This window comes from Muntiacus reevesi, chromosome 16 (genome assembly GCF_963930625.1).
Source record: "Muntiacus reevesi chromosome 16, mMunRee1.1, whole genome shotgun sequence".
In the NCBI taxonomy this organism is placed as follows: Eukaryota; Metazoa; Chordata; class Mammalia; order Artiodactyla; family Cervidae; genus Muntiacus; species Muntiacus reevesi.
In genome coordinates, this window is record NC_089264.1 from 54,867,851 (window position 1) to 54,888,481 (window position 20,631).

At 39.5% G+C, this 20,631-nt stretch overlaps 2 protein-coding genes across 6 annotated transcripts in view; one reads left to right on the top strand and one right to left on the bottom strand.

Moving 5' to 3' along the window:
• The window catches only part of WDR19 (WD repeat domain 19), an 87,820-nt gene extending 69,580 nt beyond the window's left edge, over window positions 1–18,240 (top strand). For 2 of the 5 annotated variants that reach the window (XM_065907055.1, XM_065907054.1), the window contains one exon: window positions 3,352–5,195. The gene's annotated coding sequence lies outside the window, so the exon portion shown is untranslated. Of the gene's footprint in view, window positions 1–3,351; window positions 5,196–18,228 lie in introns of those variants that run through there. The other 3 variants (XM_065907059.1, XM_065907056.1, XM_065907057.1) reach the window with 3 other exon arrangements.
• The window catches only part of RFC1 (replication factor C subunit 1), a 69,206-nt gene continuing 54,742 nt past the window's right edge, over window positions 6,168–20,631 (bottom strand). The window contains exons 14-25 of the mRNA XM_065907060.1: window positions 18,867–18,976; window positions 17,280–17,394; window positions 15,910–16,001; window positions 15,148–15,285; window positions 14,907–15,002; window positions 14,685–14,783; window positions 13,356–13,510; window positions 13,111–13,228; window positions 11,575–11,720; window positions 9,962–10,175; window positions 8,576–8,767; window positions 6,168–7,557 (exon numbers count right to left, since the gene is read on the bottom strand). Coding sequence (XP_065763132.1) covers window positions 7,474–7,557; window positions 8,576–8,767; window positions 9,962–10,175; window positions 11,575–11,720; window positions 13,111–13,228; window positions 13,356–13,510; window positions 14,685–14,783; window positions 14,907–15,002; window positions 15,148–15,285; window positions 15,910–16,001; window positions 17,280–17,394; window positions 18,867–18,976 — 1,559 coding nt within the window. The 3' untranslated portion in view covers window positions 6,168–7,473. The remainder of the gene's footprint in view (window positions 7,558–8,575; window positions 8,768–9,961; window positions 10,176–11,574; window positions 11,721–13,110; window positions 13,229–13,355; window positions 13,511–14,684; window positions 14,784–14,906; window positions 15,003–15,147; window positions 15,286–15,909; window positions 16,002–17,279; window positions 17,395–18,866; window positions 18,977–20,631) is intronic.

Consider the following 20,631-nt stretch of genomic DNA (forward strand, 5'->3'; position numbering starts at 1 on the left):
GCACCATTTGTTGAAAAGGCTGCTCCTTTCCTATTATTACTAGATTAGAGTCTTATTATACAAGTTCTTTATTTGTATGTTCTAGATATGTCTTCATCAAATTTATCTTGCACATATTCTCTCCCACTGGCTTCTCGGTTCTTTATCTTAATTTCTGTGTTTTCTAAGAGTTGATTTACAATGTTGTGTTAGTTTCAGGTGGACAGCAAAGTGAGTCAGTTATACATATATTTTAGTGGTCTGATGAGCCGAAGATTTTGACTTTGATGAGCTATATCTTAGCAGTTTATCTTATTGTTATGACTTTGTGTCTAAGAAAATATTTCCTTACTTGGAAGTCGGGAGCATATTCACCTGTGTTAGGTCTGTGATCCAACCTGAAGTTATATTTGTTTACAGTGTGAGGTAGGGATTGAGATTTCTTTCCGCCTCAAGTAGATATCTACTCTTCCAATAACATTTGTTGAAAAGTCTTTCCTCATTGAACTGCTTGCATGCCTTTATTGAAAATCACTTGGGTTTTCAGTATGTATGTCCCTTATTTTTATACTACACTGTCTTGATTACTGTGACTTTATAATACATCTTAAAGCCAAGTATTGTGTATCCTGCAACTTTGTCATCTTTTCCAAGATTGTTTTGACTACTCTTACTTTCCTTTCCATCTCTCTATAAAATTTTAGGATCAGTTTGTCAGATTCTGTTTTAAAAGCTTGCTCAAATTATGATTGGGATCTGTTGCTACATAACATATTATCACATATTTAGCATCTTAATATATATTTAATATCTCAACTTTTTGAGGTATAATTAATAATCTTGTGTTAGTTTTAGGCATACAACATAATGATTTTATGTTTATATTATGAAATGATTACCACAGTAATTAACATTCATCACTACACACAGTTAACAGGTTTTTTTGGAGAACTTTTAGTATCTACTCTCTTAGCAACTTCCAGATATTGTTAACTTATAATCACCATGCTGTACATTACATCCCTGGGGTTTATTTGTAACTGGAATTTTATACCTCTCGGCCACCTTCATTCTGCCTACCCACCACCCTGGGCCTATGGCAACCAACAAACTATTCTGCATCTATGAGTTCAGTGGGGTTTTTTAAATTACACATGTAAGTGAGATGGGGATTCCGTGGTGGCTCAGACAGTAAAGCGTCTGCCTGCAATGCAGGAGACCCAGGTTCAATCCCTGAGTTGGGAAGATCCCCTGGAGAAAGACATGGCAACCCACTCCAGTATTCTTGCCTGGAAAATCCCATGGACAGAGGAGCCTGGTGGGCTACAGTCCACGGTGTCCCAAAGAGTCAGACACGACTGAGCAACTTCACTTTTCATAAGTAGATAGTACAGTTACCTGCCTCTTATTTCCATTTAGCATAATGCCCTTAAGGTCCATCCACATTGTTGCAAATAGCAGTATTTCCTTCTTTTGTATATGTATATATACAAGATATACATCACATATATTTCAGAGACACTGACCTGTAATTTTCTTTTTTGTAGTTTTCTTGTCTGGTTTTGGTATCAAAAGTAATGCTGGCCTCATAAAATGAGTTTGGAAAAGTTTGAGAAGGTAATTCTTTACATGCTTGGTAGAATTCACCAGTGAAGCCATCTGGTCCTAGATTTTTTATTACTGATTCAATTTCCCTTATAGTAACTGGCCTATTGTTTTTTTTAATTTCTTCATGATTCAGTCTTAGAAGGTTGTGTGTTTCTAGGAATTTATCCATTTCTTCGAAGTTGTACATTTTGCTGGCCTTACAGTGTTTCATATAAGTCTCTTAAAATCCTTTGTATTTTCATGTTACTGAATATCATATCCCTTTCTTCATTTCAGATTTTGAGTCCCCTTTTTTTCTTGGTGAGTTGAGCTAAAGGTTTATTATCTTTTGAGGAAAAAAAAAGCTATTAGTTTCATTGAACTTTTCTATTGCCTTTTCAGTCTCCATTTCATTTATTTCTGCTGTTTGAAATTTCCTTCCACTAACTTTGGGCTTAAGCTTGTTCATCTTCTAGCTCCTTAAGGTGTAAAGTTAGGCTGTTTATTTGAGATCTTTTCAGCACTGTTTTTGTTGCATCCCCTAAGATTTGGTTTGCTGTATAGTTGTCCCTCAGTCTTGGTGGGGGATTGGTTCTAGGACCCCTACTGGGTACCAACATCCATGGATGCTCAAGTCCCTTATTTACAATGGGGTAGTATTTGCATATAACCTATGCACATCTTCCCATATACTTTAAATCACCTCTAAATTACTTATGTAACTGAATACAATGTAAATACTATATGAAAAGCTGCCAGCATGTGGCAAATTCACGTTTTGCCTTTTGGAACTTTTTGGTACTTCTCCTGAATTTGTTTTGATCCATGGTTGGTTGGATCTGGAACCCATAGATGTGAAGGGCCAACGATATTGCCATTTTCAAGTTTTTTTTTTCCTCTTGATTTCTTCTGTGACCTCAGTGGTTGCTGAGTCGTATGTTTTAATATCTATATATTTGTAAATTTTCCAGTTTTCTTGAAACTGATTTCTAGTTTCATATTTCTGTGGTCAGAAAAGATGTGTGATATGATTTCAGTCTTCTAAATTTATTAAGATTTGTTTTGTGGCCTGATATGTGATCTGTCCACTTATGCTTATTTAGTCCATCTGGTCAAACATCATTTAAGACCAGTGTTTACTTACTGATTTTCTGTCAAAGGAAGATTTATTCACTGATGAAAGTGGGGTAGTGAAGTCCCCTACCAATATGGTATTGCTCCCTCTCCCTTGAGATATGTTAATATTTGCTTTATATTTACAAATGTTATCTCCTCTTGTGGACTGATCCCTTTATCAGCATCGAATGGCCTTCTTTGTCCTTTATTACAGTCTTTGTTTTAAAGTCTATGTTGTCTAAGTATAGCTATTCTGAGTTTCTTTTGATTTCCATTAGCAAGGACTACCTTTTTCCATTCTAGTCCACTGTGTCCTTAGAGCAGAGTCTTGTAGGCTGCCTACAGCTGGATCTTGGTTTTAAGCTATTCTCTTTTGATCAGAGAATTTAAATAGTTACTGACAGATGCGGACTTGCTGCCGTTTTGTCTTCTGGCTGCTGTTCCTTTGTTCTTGCTCCTCCTCTCCTTCTGTGATTTGACGGTTTTGTGTCGTTGTCTGATGCTGCCATTCTTTTGTCTACTCTAGGTTTTGCTTTGTGGATACCATGAGACTTACATAAAATCTAACAGTCTATTTGAAGCTGATAACAACTTAAGTTTAAATGTATTTTTACTCTCCTTATCCACATTCTGTTTCTGACATCACAACTTACATTTTTGATTCTTCAGATCTCCTTGCAGTCCAAGGGACTCATCAGTCCTGGGTGTTCATTGGAAGGAATGATGTTGAAAATGAAACTCCAACACTTGGGCCACCTGATGCAAAGAACTGACTCATTTGAAAAAACCCTGATGCTGGGAAAGATGGAGGGTGGGAGGAGAAGGGGACGACAAAGGATGTGATGGTTGGATGGCATCACTGACTCGATGGACATGGGTTTGGGTGGACTCTGGGAGTTGGTGATGGACAAGGGAGGTCAGGCGTGCTGCGGTCCATGGGGTCACAAAGAGTCAGACACAATTGAGTGACTAACTGAACCTTATGTATCATTAACAAATTATTGTAGTTATAAAGTCTTGCATTATGGGAAGGATATCTATAGAATAGTTTATATACATAGCTTATTCGCTTTATGGATATAATAAAACACTAGTTATTTTTACTCTTGTTTAACTTTCACACTAGTTATAAGTACCTTTCATTAGATTAGTCTGAATTTATATTTACTTTTACCATTGAGATTTACAATTTCATTTATCTTCCTATTATTAAGTAGCGCCCTTGCATTTCAGCTTAAAGAAGTCCCTTTAACATTTCTGTAAGGCCAGTCTAATGGTGATAAACCTCTTTAGCTTTTCCTTGTCTGGAAAATTCTCTCTCCTTTAGTTCTGAAGGACGGTTTTGCCAGATAGACTATTCTTGACGGGCAGTTTTATTCTTTTAGCACTTTACAGGCTAGAAGAGAATGGCCTGATGTTGTCAAAGCTTCTACTGAAAAATCTGCTAACATTCTTACGGGGAGGAGGAGGAGGTGGTTCCTTGTACATAACAAGTTATCTTTTGCTGCTTTTAAGATTCTTTCCTTGTCTTTAACTTCTGGCAGTTTAATTGTAATGTGTCTTGGCATGGGTCTCTTTGGGTTGAGTTGCTGAGCACTAACTTTGCATTTCCTCATTCTTCTCAGTAAGGTGGCTGTTGTCAACATCATCCTCACTTTGTAACAGAGGTTCAACAACTTGCCCATACAGCTTTAGTCAACTGAAAGGCCAAGACTGAGACTCAGCACTAATTACAGACTGAAAATTTCTCACCTACATGTTGTGATCCTGCTTCACATTCCAGAAATGAGCAAAGTATCTTTATCATGCTTAGCTTTTTTTTATTACTAAATGCCAGTTTATTACTTGAAACCCTTATAAAAGCATATGGGGTTTTTGGTTTTGTTTTGGTTTTTTTTTTTTTTTGCCTTTTTAGGTATAATGATCCTGAGAAGACTGCGTTTTTCCACAAGAGGCTATGTTTCTGCCCCTAGCAGATTTAGAGATGGTTCTTCCTGGATACAGAAAAAATAAGGTCACGTCTCCAGGTCACCATTGTCAACTTCTGTAGAGTGACAGTGATATACAAAGTATAAATAACAGCATGTTATATATTTCCTCTTCTGAGTCTTACATATTCAATGCTCTGTACTGTTAATAGTAACCTATGACATAATTGTAAATATTCAGCTTTTTGATATCTTTTATATTTTGAAGTATCCCCTTTAAAATAAACTTATTAAATATTTGTAATGTTTTCCTGCATTTAAAGACAAAGAGAAATAAAGTAGCTTTGAAACACTGAAGTTTAGACAGCACAGATGTTAACAGCATTAAAAAGTTTGAAGTGAGAGGCTTACACACATCAAGGCTATTTAGCAGAATCAGCCCTAGAATAAAAACATCAAAAATCAGTAAAATCAATATTTGAAAGAATGAATGAAACTATAAACTTATGTTTCCTGAGTCATTATACTATGTAGTACAGAATTCCTGTCAAAAAGTTAAATCATTTGACTTCTGCTGAAGATGTACATTATTCAGTATCTTCCCCAAGGTGGCCTTGAGGGTTCCTTCCCCATAGTATGGGGTGTACCATAGTATAGTACACCCCATACTATACAGGTTAAGTATATACTTCCTTGCCATCCAAAACCAAAGTCTGGGCAGAGACAGGGTCATGTAGCCTAACCCTGAGTGTATCAGATGAGATGATTTTAGTGAATGTCTAAGCCCTGTATGGGTAGGTTTACTGATAATGACTTGTATCACTTGTGTAGCCACCAGCATCCTGAGCATTACAGAGGTACCTACGAGCCTAGGGTAGAAACCAAAGTGCCAATGAAGTTTTACGGCACCAGGTACCCATATGAATACCTCCAGCTTTATAATCTCTTTTTTCCTCCCAAAGGCTGGCTGGAGGCCTTGGCCTTACTTACTAAGTGATATGTCATTATCATTAAACCTACCCATAAGGGGCTTAGCCATTCACTAATGAACAGAACTGTACCAAAACTTATTTAGGAAGATACTCTTCCCAGTACATACACCAGTATACTCCTTGTTAATAACTTCAAGAGGCCCGATAATGTTGCTGCAAATAAAACTCCCAAAACTTAAAAGATGAAGGATAAAGTAGTAGCAGTAAGAAAGAAACTAGTAGTTTCTTACAGACTACCAAATGGCCAAGAGTCAGTGGATCTCAAAAAAATCAAGTATGTTGCAGGGATGATGTGTGGCCTCGGCGGCACCAGATCACCCTGAACAAGTAAGGGGCACCGCCTGCCGCCTGGGGGCCAGGAGATGACAGTCACAGTCTCTCCCGGCGAGCACAGGGCGAGTTAACAGACACGACTTGCATATCCAAAAGCAACAGAAGAATATGCAGAAGAAATTCATGCTCACCCCACTGGTGAGGTGAGGCAGTCATCAGTCAAGGACATCTTCACTGACGCAGAAGTTTCAAGCGGGGCTTTAACACAAAGAGGGACATGGCTCAGTTGGCAAAGGCTTAAGGAAATGTTTTATTCCCATAATGAACTCAATCTACATGGAAGATGGTTTTCACACTGGTAAATACATTTTAAATGTCTCAAGACTTAATCTTGTTAAAGAGGTGAGAGAGACAATCAGTTCCCTAAAGGCTGGGAACAGAATCCAGATTTCACATTCCTTATAACACATACCTCACAGAAGTAGCACATACCTCTGAGCATTTACTGACAAGATTAAATCATCGCTAGACACCCAAACTCCAGGCTGGTTCCACAGCCTCAAGGCCCCTCAACAAGCGCAGCTGCAGGTACAATCTAAAATCCCAGCAGGGTTTGTGGAGACTGTCAGGACAGAACCGGCTCTCCCAGGGACAAAGTCCACCAAAGCCTGTGTTCATTTCGTTCCAAACCAGAGGAAGATAAGAGTCTGAGCCAGCCTAGGCCTTTCTGGTTTGAACCTGATGAGCTGAAACTCTGGAAGGTTAGGAATCTCTGACAATCCTGCAGCCACAGTACCCTCTAGTAATAACAAAGAGGCCTCTCCATGAAATTCTGTTCACAGCAGCGGTGTGTGTGGTTGACTTTCACAGGGGTAAGGATGTTTGGAATTAGAGTTTGACTCTTCAACTGCAGAAGTTACATGTTTTACACAAGAGGTTAGTAGGAATATAGTTAGCTCTTGTATCCAATCATTTGCAAATTAGTAAGGAAAAATATACCAACATAATATTTTACTGTACAAGGTAACAATCTTAAGAATCTGTACATGTAGCCTGTGAAAACATTTTTATTCCTAGTTTATATTTTGCAAGATATTTGACAATGTACAAAGAAAACCCAGTTCTAGGTGGTGATTATTTTGTATTATGATTTATTTACAAAAGTTCACCACATTATAGTAACTATGCTTTTTAAAAAATCGGGACTGGTCCCATAATGGCCATAGGATAAACTCGTAAGCCTACAAAAGCCGCTTTAATACCTCTGTTCCCAGACATATTACTGTTAACTAAAAATCTGACTCCAAAGCCCACATGTAGTTTCTAATTCTGATTAGACAGTCATTCTGAAGTACAGTCTTGTCAGACTGATGGGGACAGTGGAGGATCTGTGCGGTCCTATTAACCTCTATAAGAGGTGTACATCAGCCTACTGGTTACATCCTTCTAGCTGTACCACCGCTTATTTGCAATGCGACCATGAGGTCCCACTACACTAAAACATGGTTCCTTTGGGAAAACAAGATATTCTCTAAGACCAGCTGAGACTGGTCAGCAGGGTAAGCAAAAAGTAGCTGTCAACTGTGAAAGAAAGTGTTTCATTTCTTTGAACTTTTTCCTTTTCCTTTTCTGGACTCCTTATCTTTTTCTGATTTTGAAGGCTTTGAAGATTTTGTCTTTTTCTGTTGGGAGGGAAAGATACACAAAATAGTTAGCATTTGTGTTTATGGGTAAGTTCATCTCTACAATAAATCAAATCTTTATCCGCAACTTAATAAAGAAGCAAGGTTGCAAACGCCTACATCCTGAACTGCGGCGACCCTTGATAAGCTTACTAATAACTGGCTAGGTGTGTGGCCTTTAACTACAAAGCTATTTAGCTTCTAGAACTAGAATATGTTCCCTGATATGCAGTTTCTTAGACTTCAAGTATAGATATACTTAGGAAAGACAAAACAAGCAAGAGATAATTTACACACACAGAATGCTTTCATGAAGAACTGCCTTTACTTTCAGTTTCAGATTAGAGATCCAAACACACAGTTTGAGCAGGGGAAGGAGTGGTATGTCTAGACAAGACCAGTGCGAGCCACACTGGAGAGGCCACTATCCCCACCCCTCCACACACAAAACAGGATCGAGGGGCACGGATGATAAACGCACCCACACCAAGGACAGAAGAGGATACAAACTAGATTTCCTTTGCCTTGGCCCATGGGAAACAGTGGACCGACACCATAAATGATTTTAATCTTTCCTAGGAAAAGATGAGGATGTTTTGCTCTGAGAAGTTTCTATAGGCAGTTCAATAGCTATAGCAAAAATACAACAGAGGGGAGGAATAGTTTCATTAAAAATGCTTTTCTTAATTATGCTGTGAAAATGTGTCTGTGGGTAAAGCACACACCAAGAGTGGGGGGAAAAAAAAATCAGTCTTTTCTCCAACAGAGAATATGACCATCAACATGATGGCCTATTTTCTTGCTATCAGGCTCCTACACCTTATAAGAAGCTGTTTATAAAAATGAAATCTATACTTTCTCTACCCTTGGAACTGTGATGAACAAAAAAAACTTTTTCTCAGCTTCCTCTGCTACTTGCTAAACAGGCTCTGAATAATTTCAAAAGGCAAGTTACAGACAAGGTAAGCTATTTTGAGGGAGTATCATAGCTTCTCCTATTGGTATAGTAAAATAGTACCTTGATCATCGCATCAGTTTCCAAAGTGTCCTGGTCCTTCTCATCCGATTGAGAGTCATCTTCATTTAACTCTTCGTTGTATTCAGAATCCAGCGACGGGCCTGTGCTGGGCCTGTGTGTCTTCACTGCCTGGAGTGAATACGGAGTGAGGTGGACTTCTTTATTGTAGGCTCTTGTGAAGGCGGCTTTCACCTGCACAGAAGGAACAGAGGAAGGTTTTTAAAACTCCAAGTGTCAAACAACCCCTTTAAACTCTGTAGGCCTAGAGGCTTTGAGAGACCCTAGGAGCCCCCTGAAATTGTTTGTAAAATATGCATGCATGTACACGCAAGTCTATCGACCTGCACTTTTCTATGGAAAAGTTCCGTATTTTTCATGACATTCTTAATAGAGCCCATGACAAAAAATAAGAACCAAGCACTGTAAATCAGGGCTTCCCTGATGGTCTGGTGACTAAGACCCTGCACTCCCCGTGCACGGGGCCCAGAGCCGACCCCTGGTCAGGGGACCAGACCCCACATGCCGCAAGAAGGCCTGGCACAGCCAAATAAATAAATGTTTTTTTAAAAAACTGTAAATCAACTATCTTTCAATAAAATTTTTTTAAAATAAGAATCAGTATTTGGGAACATTAGGCAGATTTCTAATAATCGTTCAAAGTCATCATTTTTTTCTATTCAGTGCTCTCCGTAGTTCTACAAAGTGACAAAGTTGATCAGTAAACCAACAAATCAAAAAAGATTTACAATAAAGTACAGACTAAAGGTGGCCTTTAATTACCACAGAATATATAAATTACATTTCCCACAAAAACAGGTTATTTCAAAATACTATGTAACTTGACAAGCCTTAACTTCAAGCTTCTAAACCTAACTGCTGAATTAGTGCGAAAATTCTAACAATGGATGTCTCTTGTGAGAATTTACCTATAGTCATTCCCATCGTCCAAAGTTCTAGAGAAGTCACAGAGAATGTAACTTCCAGAACAGCGCCAAATAAAAGGCACCAGGTGAGGTCTTAGGTATCACAAATTCATGCCACTTTAGTTTTTTCATGCTCATTATAAAAAGTCTGTGTCTGTTACTCCCCCAGGCTCATCTGCCCATCCTTATAAAGAATACATTTATTAATACATTTGCTCCTCAGATTTCACATCGTGCTTTCCCATTTAGCATAAAGCAAAGATAAAACTATAAATTACAGTCAAATCTCAAAGTCTACTCTTAATATTGTACTCAAATAGTATCTTTGGAAAGTGCAGACCATAAGCAAAATTTATTTAAGAAAAAAAAATTAAACTTTTGAAAGCATCTAAAACATTTCTGAAATACTCCTTGTATATGGTAATTATAAAGTGTTGGAGAACCAATGGAGTACATAGTTTACCTTGGGATCCAGTTTAGAGAAGGGACTAGGTCTGCCTCCCCAGTTGCTAATTTCCATAATATTCTCAAAGTCATCTTTCATCAAATAATATGCGTCCATAAGAGCAACAACATCCTGAACTCCTTCTATCCCTTGTGAGGCCAAGGGCTGTACAAGTGCATCCCTTATATGTGACAGATAATCCATGTTTACTGTCCTTTTGCTGGAGTAAGTTCTTAAATCAAAACAAAAGAGACACAATTGTAGTCACTGGCAAACCACCACCAGCTCACAGTTTGCTAGAATTTAATCCTCTTATAGTAAACTCAAAGGAATGCTTACTAATCAATAGCTGGAGGAGGGAAAGCTTAGCACTTATACCACCAGGGTAATGCGTACACATTACTGTATCTACACAGATACAGTGGAGGCATCAGAGAGGGACACCTGGGCAAAGTGATGCTTCATCTTTAAAAAGCAATGGGGAGAGAACAGGAAAAGAGCTGAGAGGCAGGCCTTCCGCTTTATTAATGAGAAGAGCTGGGGAAAGAGCCCTTTCCCGCTTCTGGAGGCCACCTACGTCTCTTGGTTCAGTCCCTTCTTCCATCTTCAAGTCGGCAGAGGAAGAGCAGCCTCTTCAGATCTCTGCCTAACTGCTGCCTTCCCCCACCACTTTTTTTTTTTTTTTTTGGTAAAAACACTTACAATTACATTGGGCCTATCCCGATAATCCAGGATGACCTTACCATCTCAAGATGAGAATAAATTCGTGTTAAGGCATTAAGTTTTGGTAATTTGTTATGGCAGCAACAGAAAACTAATACAGGGTGGCAAAAAAAAAAAAAAAAAAAAAAAACCCCACACCATAGGCTATGAAGAGGGAGCATAGTAGAAAGTAGAATTCTACAGGAACAAAAGAAAGGCGCGTTTTGGTTCAGTTTTAGATAAAAGTTAACAGTAGACTACTATTCTCTTCAGGGACCAGAAAGGAAAATGCAATTATTCAAGTAGTTTTTCATGGTTAAAAATGAATCCCTAAAGTTCACCTAATATCTGTGTGCACATACATTTTCTAAGTTTCTAAACTGTAACAGAATTTTACCAAATAACAAGAACTTTTGAACTTCTTAAACTCCTCTAAGGAGACTGGTTTTCAATTGTCTGAGTATCTACCTTCTGTAATATGCTAAACTGCATCCCCTACCCCAAATGACCAGGTGGGTTTACTATTAGCATAGGAGGCAAGAAGTAGGTCATCTATTTAAACAGTTCTCTTTCTCCTATTAAGTATTGGAGACCAAGACATTATGTATGCCGCCTGGTAATAGACATACTCACAATAACAACAAATAATAGCGCTACCTCAGATTTATATAGCTTTAAAACTTAACATTATGGCACATCTACCATCTGGCTTTATTTTCCAAAGTATCCTTTTAAGTAATAAAGCAAGTGTTACACTAATTATAGATAATAAAACTCAGGGCCATGAACTTATCCATGATCATTTATCTAATTAGTAATAAAATCAAAACTAAAACACAGACATTTGTGACTCATGCTGTCATTACTAGATAAAGGCTAAATACACTGCCCTGATTTTACAGTGCCGAGCATGGAGTAATGCTGCTTACCTGAGACTCATGTGCAGAGCTAGGTCCTGAACAATACGATCGTGTTTGCCCATCGATGAGTACTTCCCCAACCAACTTGGGAAGGCAGGAAACTGGGTCATGTACCCCCTCATTAACTCTCCAGGAAGAACACTGGCATAAATGGCCTAAAAAAAATTAATTGCAGTCCACAAGTTAAATCCAGTACTAAGTTGCTTCTTTAGCAGCTGCTGGCTTCCAAGCAGCCTCTGGAAAGTGAGGCAACACTGTCCCCGGTGCCCAATTCCAAGACAGCCAGGCCCTTCCCCTCTGTCTCTGTTTTGCTGATACGGGAAGCTTCGACTTGAGAAGACAGCTAATTGCTGTAAGTGCCTTGGACCAAAACATGTTGTGGCCCTCAGAGGTCATCTCACCGACCTAGCCGCCGCAGTCAGCGGGTCTCAATACACCAGTTACTTCAGGCCAGGGTCATGGAGATTTTAAGAGGGATACGACTGTCTTTAAAAAAATATATTGATAGACCCAGGTCAATCAAAACATGGAAAATCTAATAATTAGAGAAATAAGTAAACTGGCACTTGAGGAAAGTTCTTTTTTTTAATCGGTATCCTCGGTTATCTTTTATAGCCATGGGTTTTAACTTTTTTAAGGCTGGAATTATACATAAATTTTCTACCCTGCTTTATTCTAACAATTTTCTGTCATTAGTGTTCTTTATATTAGATCATCTTTACAATTTTAAAGGCTGCATACACATACCATCAAGAGGATTTACCATAATTAATCAGACTCCTATTGCTGACCATAGAGATTTTCTCCCATTTCTGGCTATCAGAATTAACGCTTTAGGGAGCATTTTTGCACATTAAATTCTTGCTGTGTTTAGCATTATTTCTTTAGGATAAATCCTCTTAGGTATAATTAATTATTAGGTACAGAGAAAAATGAACACTTCTGAAACAAAATAAAAAGGTATCTTTAAAAGAAGAGTAGACCTTCCAGAAGTCCCTTGCTTGTTACTCAGGTCAATAATTAAATATGCAAAACTCAAGAGCAAATAACAGTCTTAACAATGAAAGTCTGCAAAATTCTGTTTGAGTAAAAGATATCAACCTACATAAAATGCTCAATATAAAACTGCCTCTGTGGCAAAAGGAAGTTAAAGAAAATCAGAATTCGTGGATCAGGAAGGTGGTTGCAGACCTGCCCCTGCCGCATTTCTTAAAGATTAAGCTGCTTAGTAACAATATGGGAAAGCCAAGAACCACAAAAAAGAAATAGATTCTTAAGATAAAAGAAAGCAAATGAAACGAGTCACATCTTAATTACAACCAAAATCTAACTTTCCTATTCCATATGTCCATTTATATAAAAACATTGAAAAATAAGGCTAGATTAAGAAACAGAATAGTGACCACAGGATACTTTATAAAAGACTGTATTGTTGCCATTGAGAGTTTAAATGTTTATCTGGTATTCAAATAATTGCAGGAGCTAAACGCTATTTTTGCTCTAACTAAAGCAAAGTCTGCACTTTAAGGGCAGCCCTGTGCCTACCTGTGTGGGCAGAAGACTCCAGTTTTGCTTATTCCGGATTTGACGGTCCACTAGGTCACCATCACATATGCTGTCTGCGGCCCTGCTTAAAAGCATCAAGTGCTTCTTCGCGTCACCCCTGCAGGAATACACCAGTCTGGGTCACACCACGGTCCACACCCCACATCCCTCCCTCCCAGGGTGCCTGGCCTTTGGAGGGCTGCGAGGGTGCTGATCCCAGCTCCTCACCGCCTCTGAACACTCACCCTGCAGCTACAGGCTTCACATGGATGTAGTTCTCCTGGACAAAGAGGGGTGCTATCGAATAGTCATGGAAAAAGAGATCTGATTTGTCCATAAGTGACATATGAGCAGTCTCCTCTCCTGTTACAAACACTTTCCGGGCAACATCAAACGGGCCCTAAAAGACAGAGAGATGTAGCTAGTAGAACAGCCAGTATCCAAAACGCTGACAACGGCGAACGCGGGCTAAGACGCGAGGCAGCAGAAACTCCATTTCTCTGCTGGTAGGAACGCAAGATGTTACAGGGACTTCAGAAGACAGACCTTACAAAGCTCTTATCATCCCATCCAGCAACTGTGCTCCTTGATGTTTACCTAACTGAACTGAAAACACAAAACAACCTGCAAATGAATGCTGATAGCAGTTTTATTCAAAACTGCCAAAATCTGGAAGTGATCAAGACGTCCTTCAACAGGCGGATGAATGGATAAACTACAGTATATCCAAACACTGTGCTACCATTCAGCACTAAAAAAAAAGTTATAAAGCCATGAGAGGATATGGAGAAGTCTTAAATGGATACCACGAAGGGAAAGGAGCCAATCTGAAAAGGTGACATACTCTATGGCTCCAATTGTAGGACATTCCGAAAAACCTGAAACTACAGAAATGGTAAAAAGATTAGTGGTGGCCAGGAGCTGGGAGAAGTGAGGGATGAAGAGGCAAAGCAAAGAGGATTTTTAGGGCAGTCAAAGTATTCTGTGCAATACTACAATGGTGAATACAAGTCATTACACATTGTCAAACCTCACAGAATGTATAAAACCAAGAGCAAACTCTAATGCTAAACTATGGACTTTGGGTGATAATGATATGTCAGTGTAGGTTCATCAGTTATAACAAATGTAACCCTCTGGTAGGGGATGTTGATAGTAGGGGACATTATACAAGTCTGGGGACAGGACATACCTAGGAAATCTCAATTTATATAGACCTCTAGTCTAGTTTCAGAGAGGTCAACTATAAACCATTTGAAACAAGATTATTCTGAAACTTCAAAACCATTCAAAACCTGAAACCCATACACAAGGGACTCTGGAAAAGCTATTTTATAACTACTAAGGCATAAACTTCCTCTCTCAAAATTTACAATTACACTGACAGTCCTCCAGGAAAAATCTGCTTGAATTAAAACACTTTTATTAGCAGCTATATCTATATTTATTTACTATAAACATCCATAGGTTGTGTAGATGTCTCTATGAACTATAATAACCATTTCCATTAGATTAATACTGATAGGAGAAGAAATGTTTTGGCTAAGAAAGTAGGAAATGGAAATTCATTTTACCAGTTTGATATCCTTTTTGGCTCTATGAGAATCAGCCTTGGCCTGGTCATAGGTTAGTGCCTTATTTCGTGCACACCACATATTCAGATTGTGTAAAACCTAAAAGGATCACAAGCAAGATACTGTCAAGATAGGAAATCACTGCCACTTCCCATCCCCAAAACACTAAAGGCATCAGTTCAAAAAAATTGTCAACTGCTATATAACATATATTTAATTTACCTGTCTGATATCTTGATTAGCTCCCAAAATTATTTCATTCATAGCTGGAGGGGGTATCTTTAGACCCTCTTTAAATGCAATAGACATCATAGCACCCTGAAATTGACAAGGGAGAATGAACCTTCAATGATTTTTTTTAATTTACATAATCAGATATTTTAAAATATTTATCAGGTACTTTTAAAAATTGACCCAAAAAATACATGACAGTGTGATGGAGAAAAAATTCCAATTATCATACCTTAATCTGTTCGACCCGAGGTCTTTGAAAACGAAGATCAAAACAATAATGAACCAAAGAGCGAATCTTGGGATGATTTCTATCATTGCACATACAAATAATGGGAATTTTTGTATGTTTTATCAGGCCAATTAATTCCTGAAAAGCAAATTTGCAACATAAATGTAATTTGTAAAAAAGAAAAAATCACAAAATGTACGTATTTTAGGTTTTTGTTTTATTTTTTTACTTTACAACATTGTATTGGTTTTGCCATACATTGACTTGAATCCGCCACGGGTGTACATGGGTTCCCCATCCTGAAGCCCCTCCCACCTCCCTCCCCATCCCATCCCTCTGGGCCATCCCAGGGCACCAGCACCGAGCACCCTGTCTCATGCATCGAACCTGGACTGGAGATTCGTTTCACACATGATAACTTACATGTTTCAGTGCCATTCTCCCAAATCATCCCGCCCTCGCCCTCTCCCAGAGTCCAAAAGACTGTTCTATACACCTGTGTCTCTCCTGCTGTCTCGCATACAGGGTTATCGTTACCATCTTTCTAAACTCCATATATATGCGTTAGTATACTGTACTGGTGTTTTTCTTTCTGGCTTACTTCACTCTGTATAATAGGCTCCAGTTTCATCCATGTATTTTAGGTTTTAAAACCTCCTCAGCAACATGCCTTAATTGCTGTAATTATAATTAGCTCTTCTAATTTTTTTTTAAAACCTAAAAATTAACAGTACCACTACAAACATACAGTCCTTTCATTACCTGAATTCCTCCCCTGTCCTCATTGCCAGCCATGCCATCTACTTCATCCATGATGAGAGCATGCTTCATGCCTACTGCATGGACTGTTCCACCTGACCCATGGTGAGAAGCAATGGGATGGGACACACACAAAAAATTGTTGTTCAAACACTGCTGCTTAAAAATATATATATATATATATACACATACATATAAATAACATCGGTACATGATACAAAAGTCAAAATGCACAAGAGTAGGCAGGGAAATTCTCTCCCACCTCTGTCCGCTAGGGCATGCAGTTTCTCTCTCTAGAGGCAAATGAGGTAAACAAACTCAGGTACGTACTCCTAGGAGATATCCTACATGTTAAAAACATGTGTACATAAAAATTTACACCTTCAGGACTTCCCTGATGGTCTGGAGGTTAAGACTCAGAACTTCCACTGCAGAAGGCATGGGTCTGATCCCTGGCAGGGAACGATAATCTAGCATGCCACATGGCAAGGCTAAAAAAATAAATAAAATGGAATTTCTATTTTTAAAACACACACACACACGCACACACCTTGGTTTTACCACTTAATGTATTTTCGTATTCTGCTCCTTATCTGTAGATACAGAACACCTCATTTTTTAAAGGCTGCAATATTCCATTTTACACATATATTAAAAATCAATCACTTTTCATTGATATAATAGGAAGATCCTTCAATCTTTTGCTATTATGAACTGTATGAAATGAATATCCCTACATGTATGTGTCATTTTGCATATACACAAGCATGACAGTTGCTGAATCCCAGCAATCAGAACTTCCGGGTTACGGGTATGTATAATTTATTAAATAACTTCAAGAAATGCTGTCAGACTGCTCTCCAGAGTTGAACCAATTTACATTCCCAACAATCATGCATATGAGTGACATTTCCTGAGCAAATTCTTTTTAACAATCATCTGTACCATTCAGCAACCAGGCAAAACACCACAGATTCTAAATACGAGTAGGTCTGTAATCTGAGTATCCCACTGGCCACACCAGCCCACTAGCGGCAACCTGGAACAGCGGCACTTTCACACCGTGTCTTGTCTCCCTCTCTGCCTTTGCCTGAGATAATCTCTTCCGCCTGCAAACGATTCTTTCTCATTTAAGAACAAATGTCACCCTGTCATGGTGGCTTTCCCCAATGTCCCAAATAGAACCAAAGGAAAAAAGTTAACTGCTGCCTATCAGGGTTACGTAATTCTCTCAATAACCCCAGGGTTTAATAGGGTGTTTAGCACACACTAATGTTCAATCATAGTAATGTTACTGAACGTTGAAATGAACCCATTTTTCTTACATAACCTCCCCTCAGCCCTCCGCCAAAAAAAAAAGGAAACCCACATACTTGAATAAAAGCCTTTGATGCTGGTATTATTCAGCGACTCAGCAACAGTCTCCTTCAGACTGTTCTTACTCCGAGTGTCACTTGCATTCAGCTCCACATAGCTGTATCCCAATTCCTAATCAAAACGTTGGAAAACATTACCATCACAATGCAAATTATTAACTCTCCCCACAAAAACAAAGCAATTAAGAAGGAGGCCAGAAAAGTCACATAAGTAACCATCGGTAAAAAGATAAAGTAGGATACTAATAGACAATGAGATTAACTATAACATGAATCACAATAAGATGTTTTTTTAAATATCACATACATACATAACACATAAACACTCACACAAGTGTGGTCTTAAAACCTCAACTGCTACATATAACTAATCTGGAAGAGCATATCTGAGCAAGCAATTTTACTAAGTTCGCTTCTTAAAGTCCCTAAAAGGATTAAATATAACTACCCCAAAATTTCAACACCAGATACAGAATTAAGATATCAAAAAGTACATTAAGATAACAAGAAGTATTCATTGACTCTTCAAGATAAACTATAAAGTTAAATTGTTCTTTGTCAAATTATCCCAACATATAATCTCCCTCTCAAATTGTGAAAAATCAACTAACAGGCTTATTTCCCAAAAGTGATCATTATGTTAAGGCATTATGCAAAACCATTAATTCCACAAAAAAGTAACAATAATAATAAAGGGGGAAGAAGGCGTCATATTCACAATTGTAAAGACGAGGGAAAACATTTTTTGTTTTTAAATGTTAAATAATAGAGTAGAAAATACATAGTTATTATACGAGCTAAAAATTTATGGTCTATTAAAAACAGACTAAAGAAAAACATCAACCTCTGGGACAAAGGGTTGGGACATGCAGTGTTAAATTTAAAGTAAGTTTAAAATCTCTCATTTAATTTTTCTGATACTACTTCATGTATTGTTTCACACCAGTCTGGTACATCTGGACTCCCCTGCTGACTCAGCGGTAAAGAATCCGCCTGCAACGCAGGAGCCATGGGAGACTTGGGCTCCATCCCTGGGTCAGGAAGATGCCCTGGAGAAGGAAATGGCACCCTTTCCGGTGCTCTTGCCTGCAGAATCCCATGGACAGAGGAGCCTGGCGGGCTACAGTCCAGGGGGTCACAGAGAGTCGGCCACGACTGGGTGACTCAGCACACACTCTGATACGTGAGTCCCGGTTTGCGCCAGCGCCTCACGCGCTCCCTGTCCAGAGATGTGGCAGCCGTGGAGACGAGAGCAGAGGCAGGACCCCACAGAGCTTCTGGGCTCACACTGTGCCACCACCCTCCTCAAATCTGTTTCACCTCTCACGTGACAATGGCAACAGTACATATATTCGGTACACAGAATTCTTCCTACAGGGGCATATAAGGCATCCGTAACAGTCTGTAACACATATTATCTATAAGATTATGCACCCAAGGGCTTATTGCACACGGCCTGGCACGCAAGTAAATATCACCTATTATTGTAAGTACCAATATGTTTAAAAGGGTGAAAATGACAAATAGGCCCAGAACCAAAGCAAACTGTAGAGGCTAGATTTTACAAAATGACAGAATACCCACCTGACAAACCAGAGAAGCTGTGGTTGTTTTGCCAACACCAGGAGGACCTGAGAGCAATGCCGCTTTAAAACTGGACCCATCATCTTTGCCAGCGAATTTACCAAACTTTGCTGTTAGGGAAAAAGAAATTCCAGAATGTTAACCTCTACATAGCTAACAGAAATGCAGGAGTGACAGGAATAACTGTGCATTAAGTTAGCATCAAGATCAGTCCTCCAGTTTCATTGAAAATCTGCAAAACATTTTTTTGCAAAGTTTAAGCAAGTTTCCTGAGCATTTAGTGAAATTCTACTCCCTACCTCATCTTCACTCAAATAAAAAAACTTCAAAACAATAATTTCATGAGCTTCGTTTCCTACAAGAGCTGGGTCACTGAGCAGATCACCTGGGTTTTGGGAGAGCTGCAGGTGACTTAAGCCCTGTCTGTGGCCTCCTTTGTAAAATGAGGGGAACAGCAGCGATGCGCCCGGAGGGGAAGCTGTGAGGGTGGACGGGCTGAGCACGAGCCTGCATGTCTTAGTAAGTATTAACAAGAATGGCCACAACAAGAATGAATTGAAGATGCAGCGATGCAACTATCCTGCCCAGCTCAACCCCTCCCCTTATCGTGGGGCCCGGAGCATAACAGGTGCTCAGTACCTACACAAGGGCTGAGAGAGCTGGTCAAGCCTACCTCAGGCCTGGGGAAAGGGACCACAGCTCGCCTCAGCCTCCAAACCTCTTCTTTAGGCACACAGAGCACTTACACCACATTTTATTTGGTTTTGAAAGAGAAAAGGGGTCAGTTTAAGTTTAACCCTCTATCATCAAAATTATATTATTTAAATATTATAAATAAAATAAACTGGCACTGTTGACCAATGTCTAGTGACGACCTCACTGCGAATAACCCAGCCATCACTTTGGAAATTCACTACAATGCTCACTAAATTTTTCCTTTTTAGTTCTCACACAATATCCCCCAGGGTTGTGGCTGGAAACTTCAGTTTCGATAATAAATACTTTGGACATTAAATACACATGACCGCTCATTTCCCATGCCCAGCAAAAGCAAGCATGCTCCCGGGGTTCTCGGGCTGCCTCCTCCGCAGTGTGCCCCCGCTTCTTCCTTGCACCTTTCCCCCCGATCCCTCTGGCCCTCTCGGGGGTCTTGCTCTCACATGTCGCGGACCTTGGTACACATGTGCTCTCCCAGCTGACGCTCCCCTGCCTTCACCAAGCTGACTCCTTTTGAGTTTCCAAGCCTTAGCTTAGCCGTCCCTTCCTCCAGGGATGGGAATCCCTGTCCACGCTCTTCCGACCCCGGAGTGCCCTACACTTAACCCTGTAACAGTACTTAGCACAGTACATCTTAATTGCTGGGTCATCTACGTCTCCCTCACTGACCGGAAGATCCTTAAAGAGGACGGTGCTTTGGGTCCCCACTTTCGGGGTCTAGTATGACAGACTGTGCTTTGGGTCCCCACTTTCGGGGTCTAGTATGACAGACTGTGCTTTGGGACCCCACGTTTGGGGTCTAGTATGATAGACTGCTTTGGGACCCCATGTTTGGGGTCTAGTATGACAGACTGTGCTTTGGGACCCCATGTTTGGGGTCTAGTATGACAGACTGTGCTTTGGGACCCCACGTTCGGGGTCTAGTATGATAGACTGCTTTGGGACCCCAAGTTTGGGGTCTAGTATGATAGACTGTGCTTTGGGTCCCCACTTTCGGGGTCTAGCATGCCACCGAGGCTCAGAGCAGGCTCTTAGTAAAAGCTTGCTG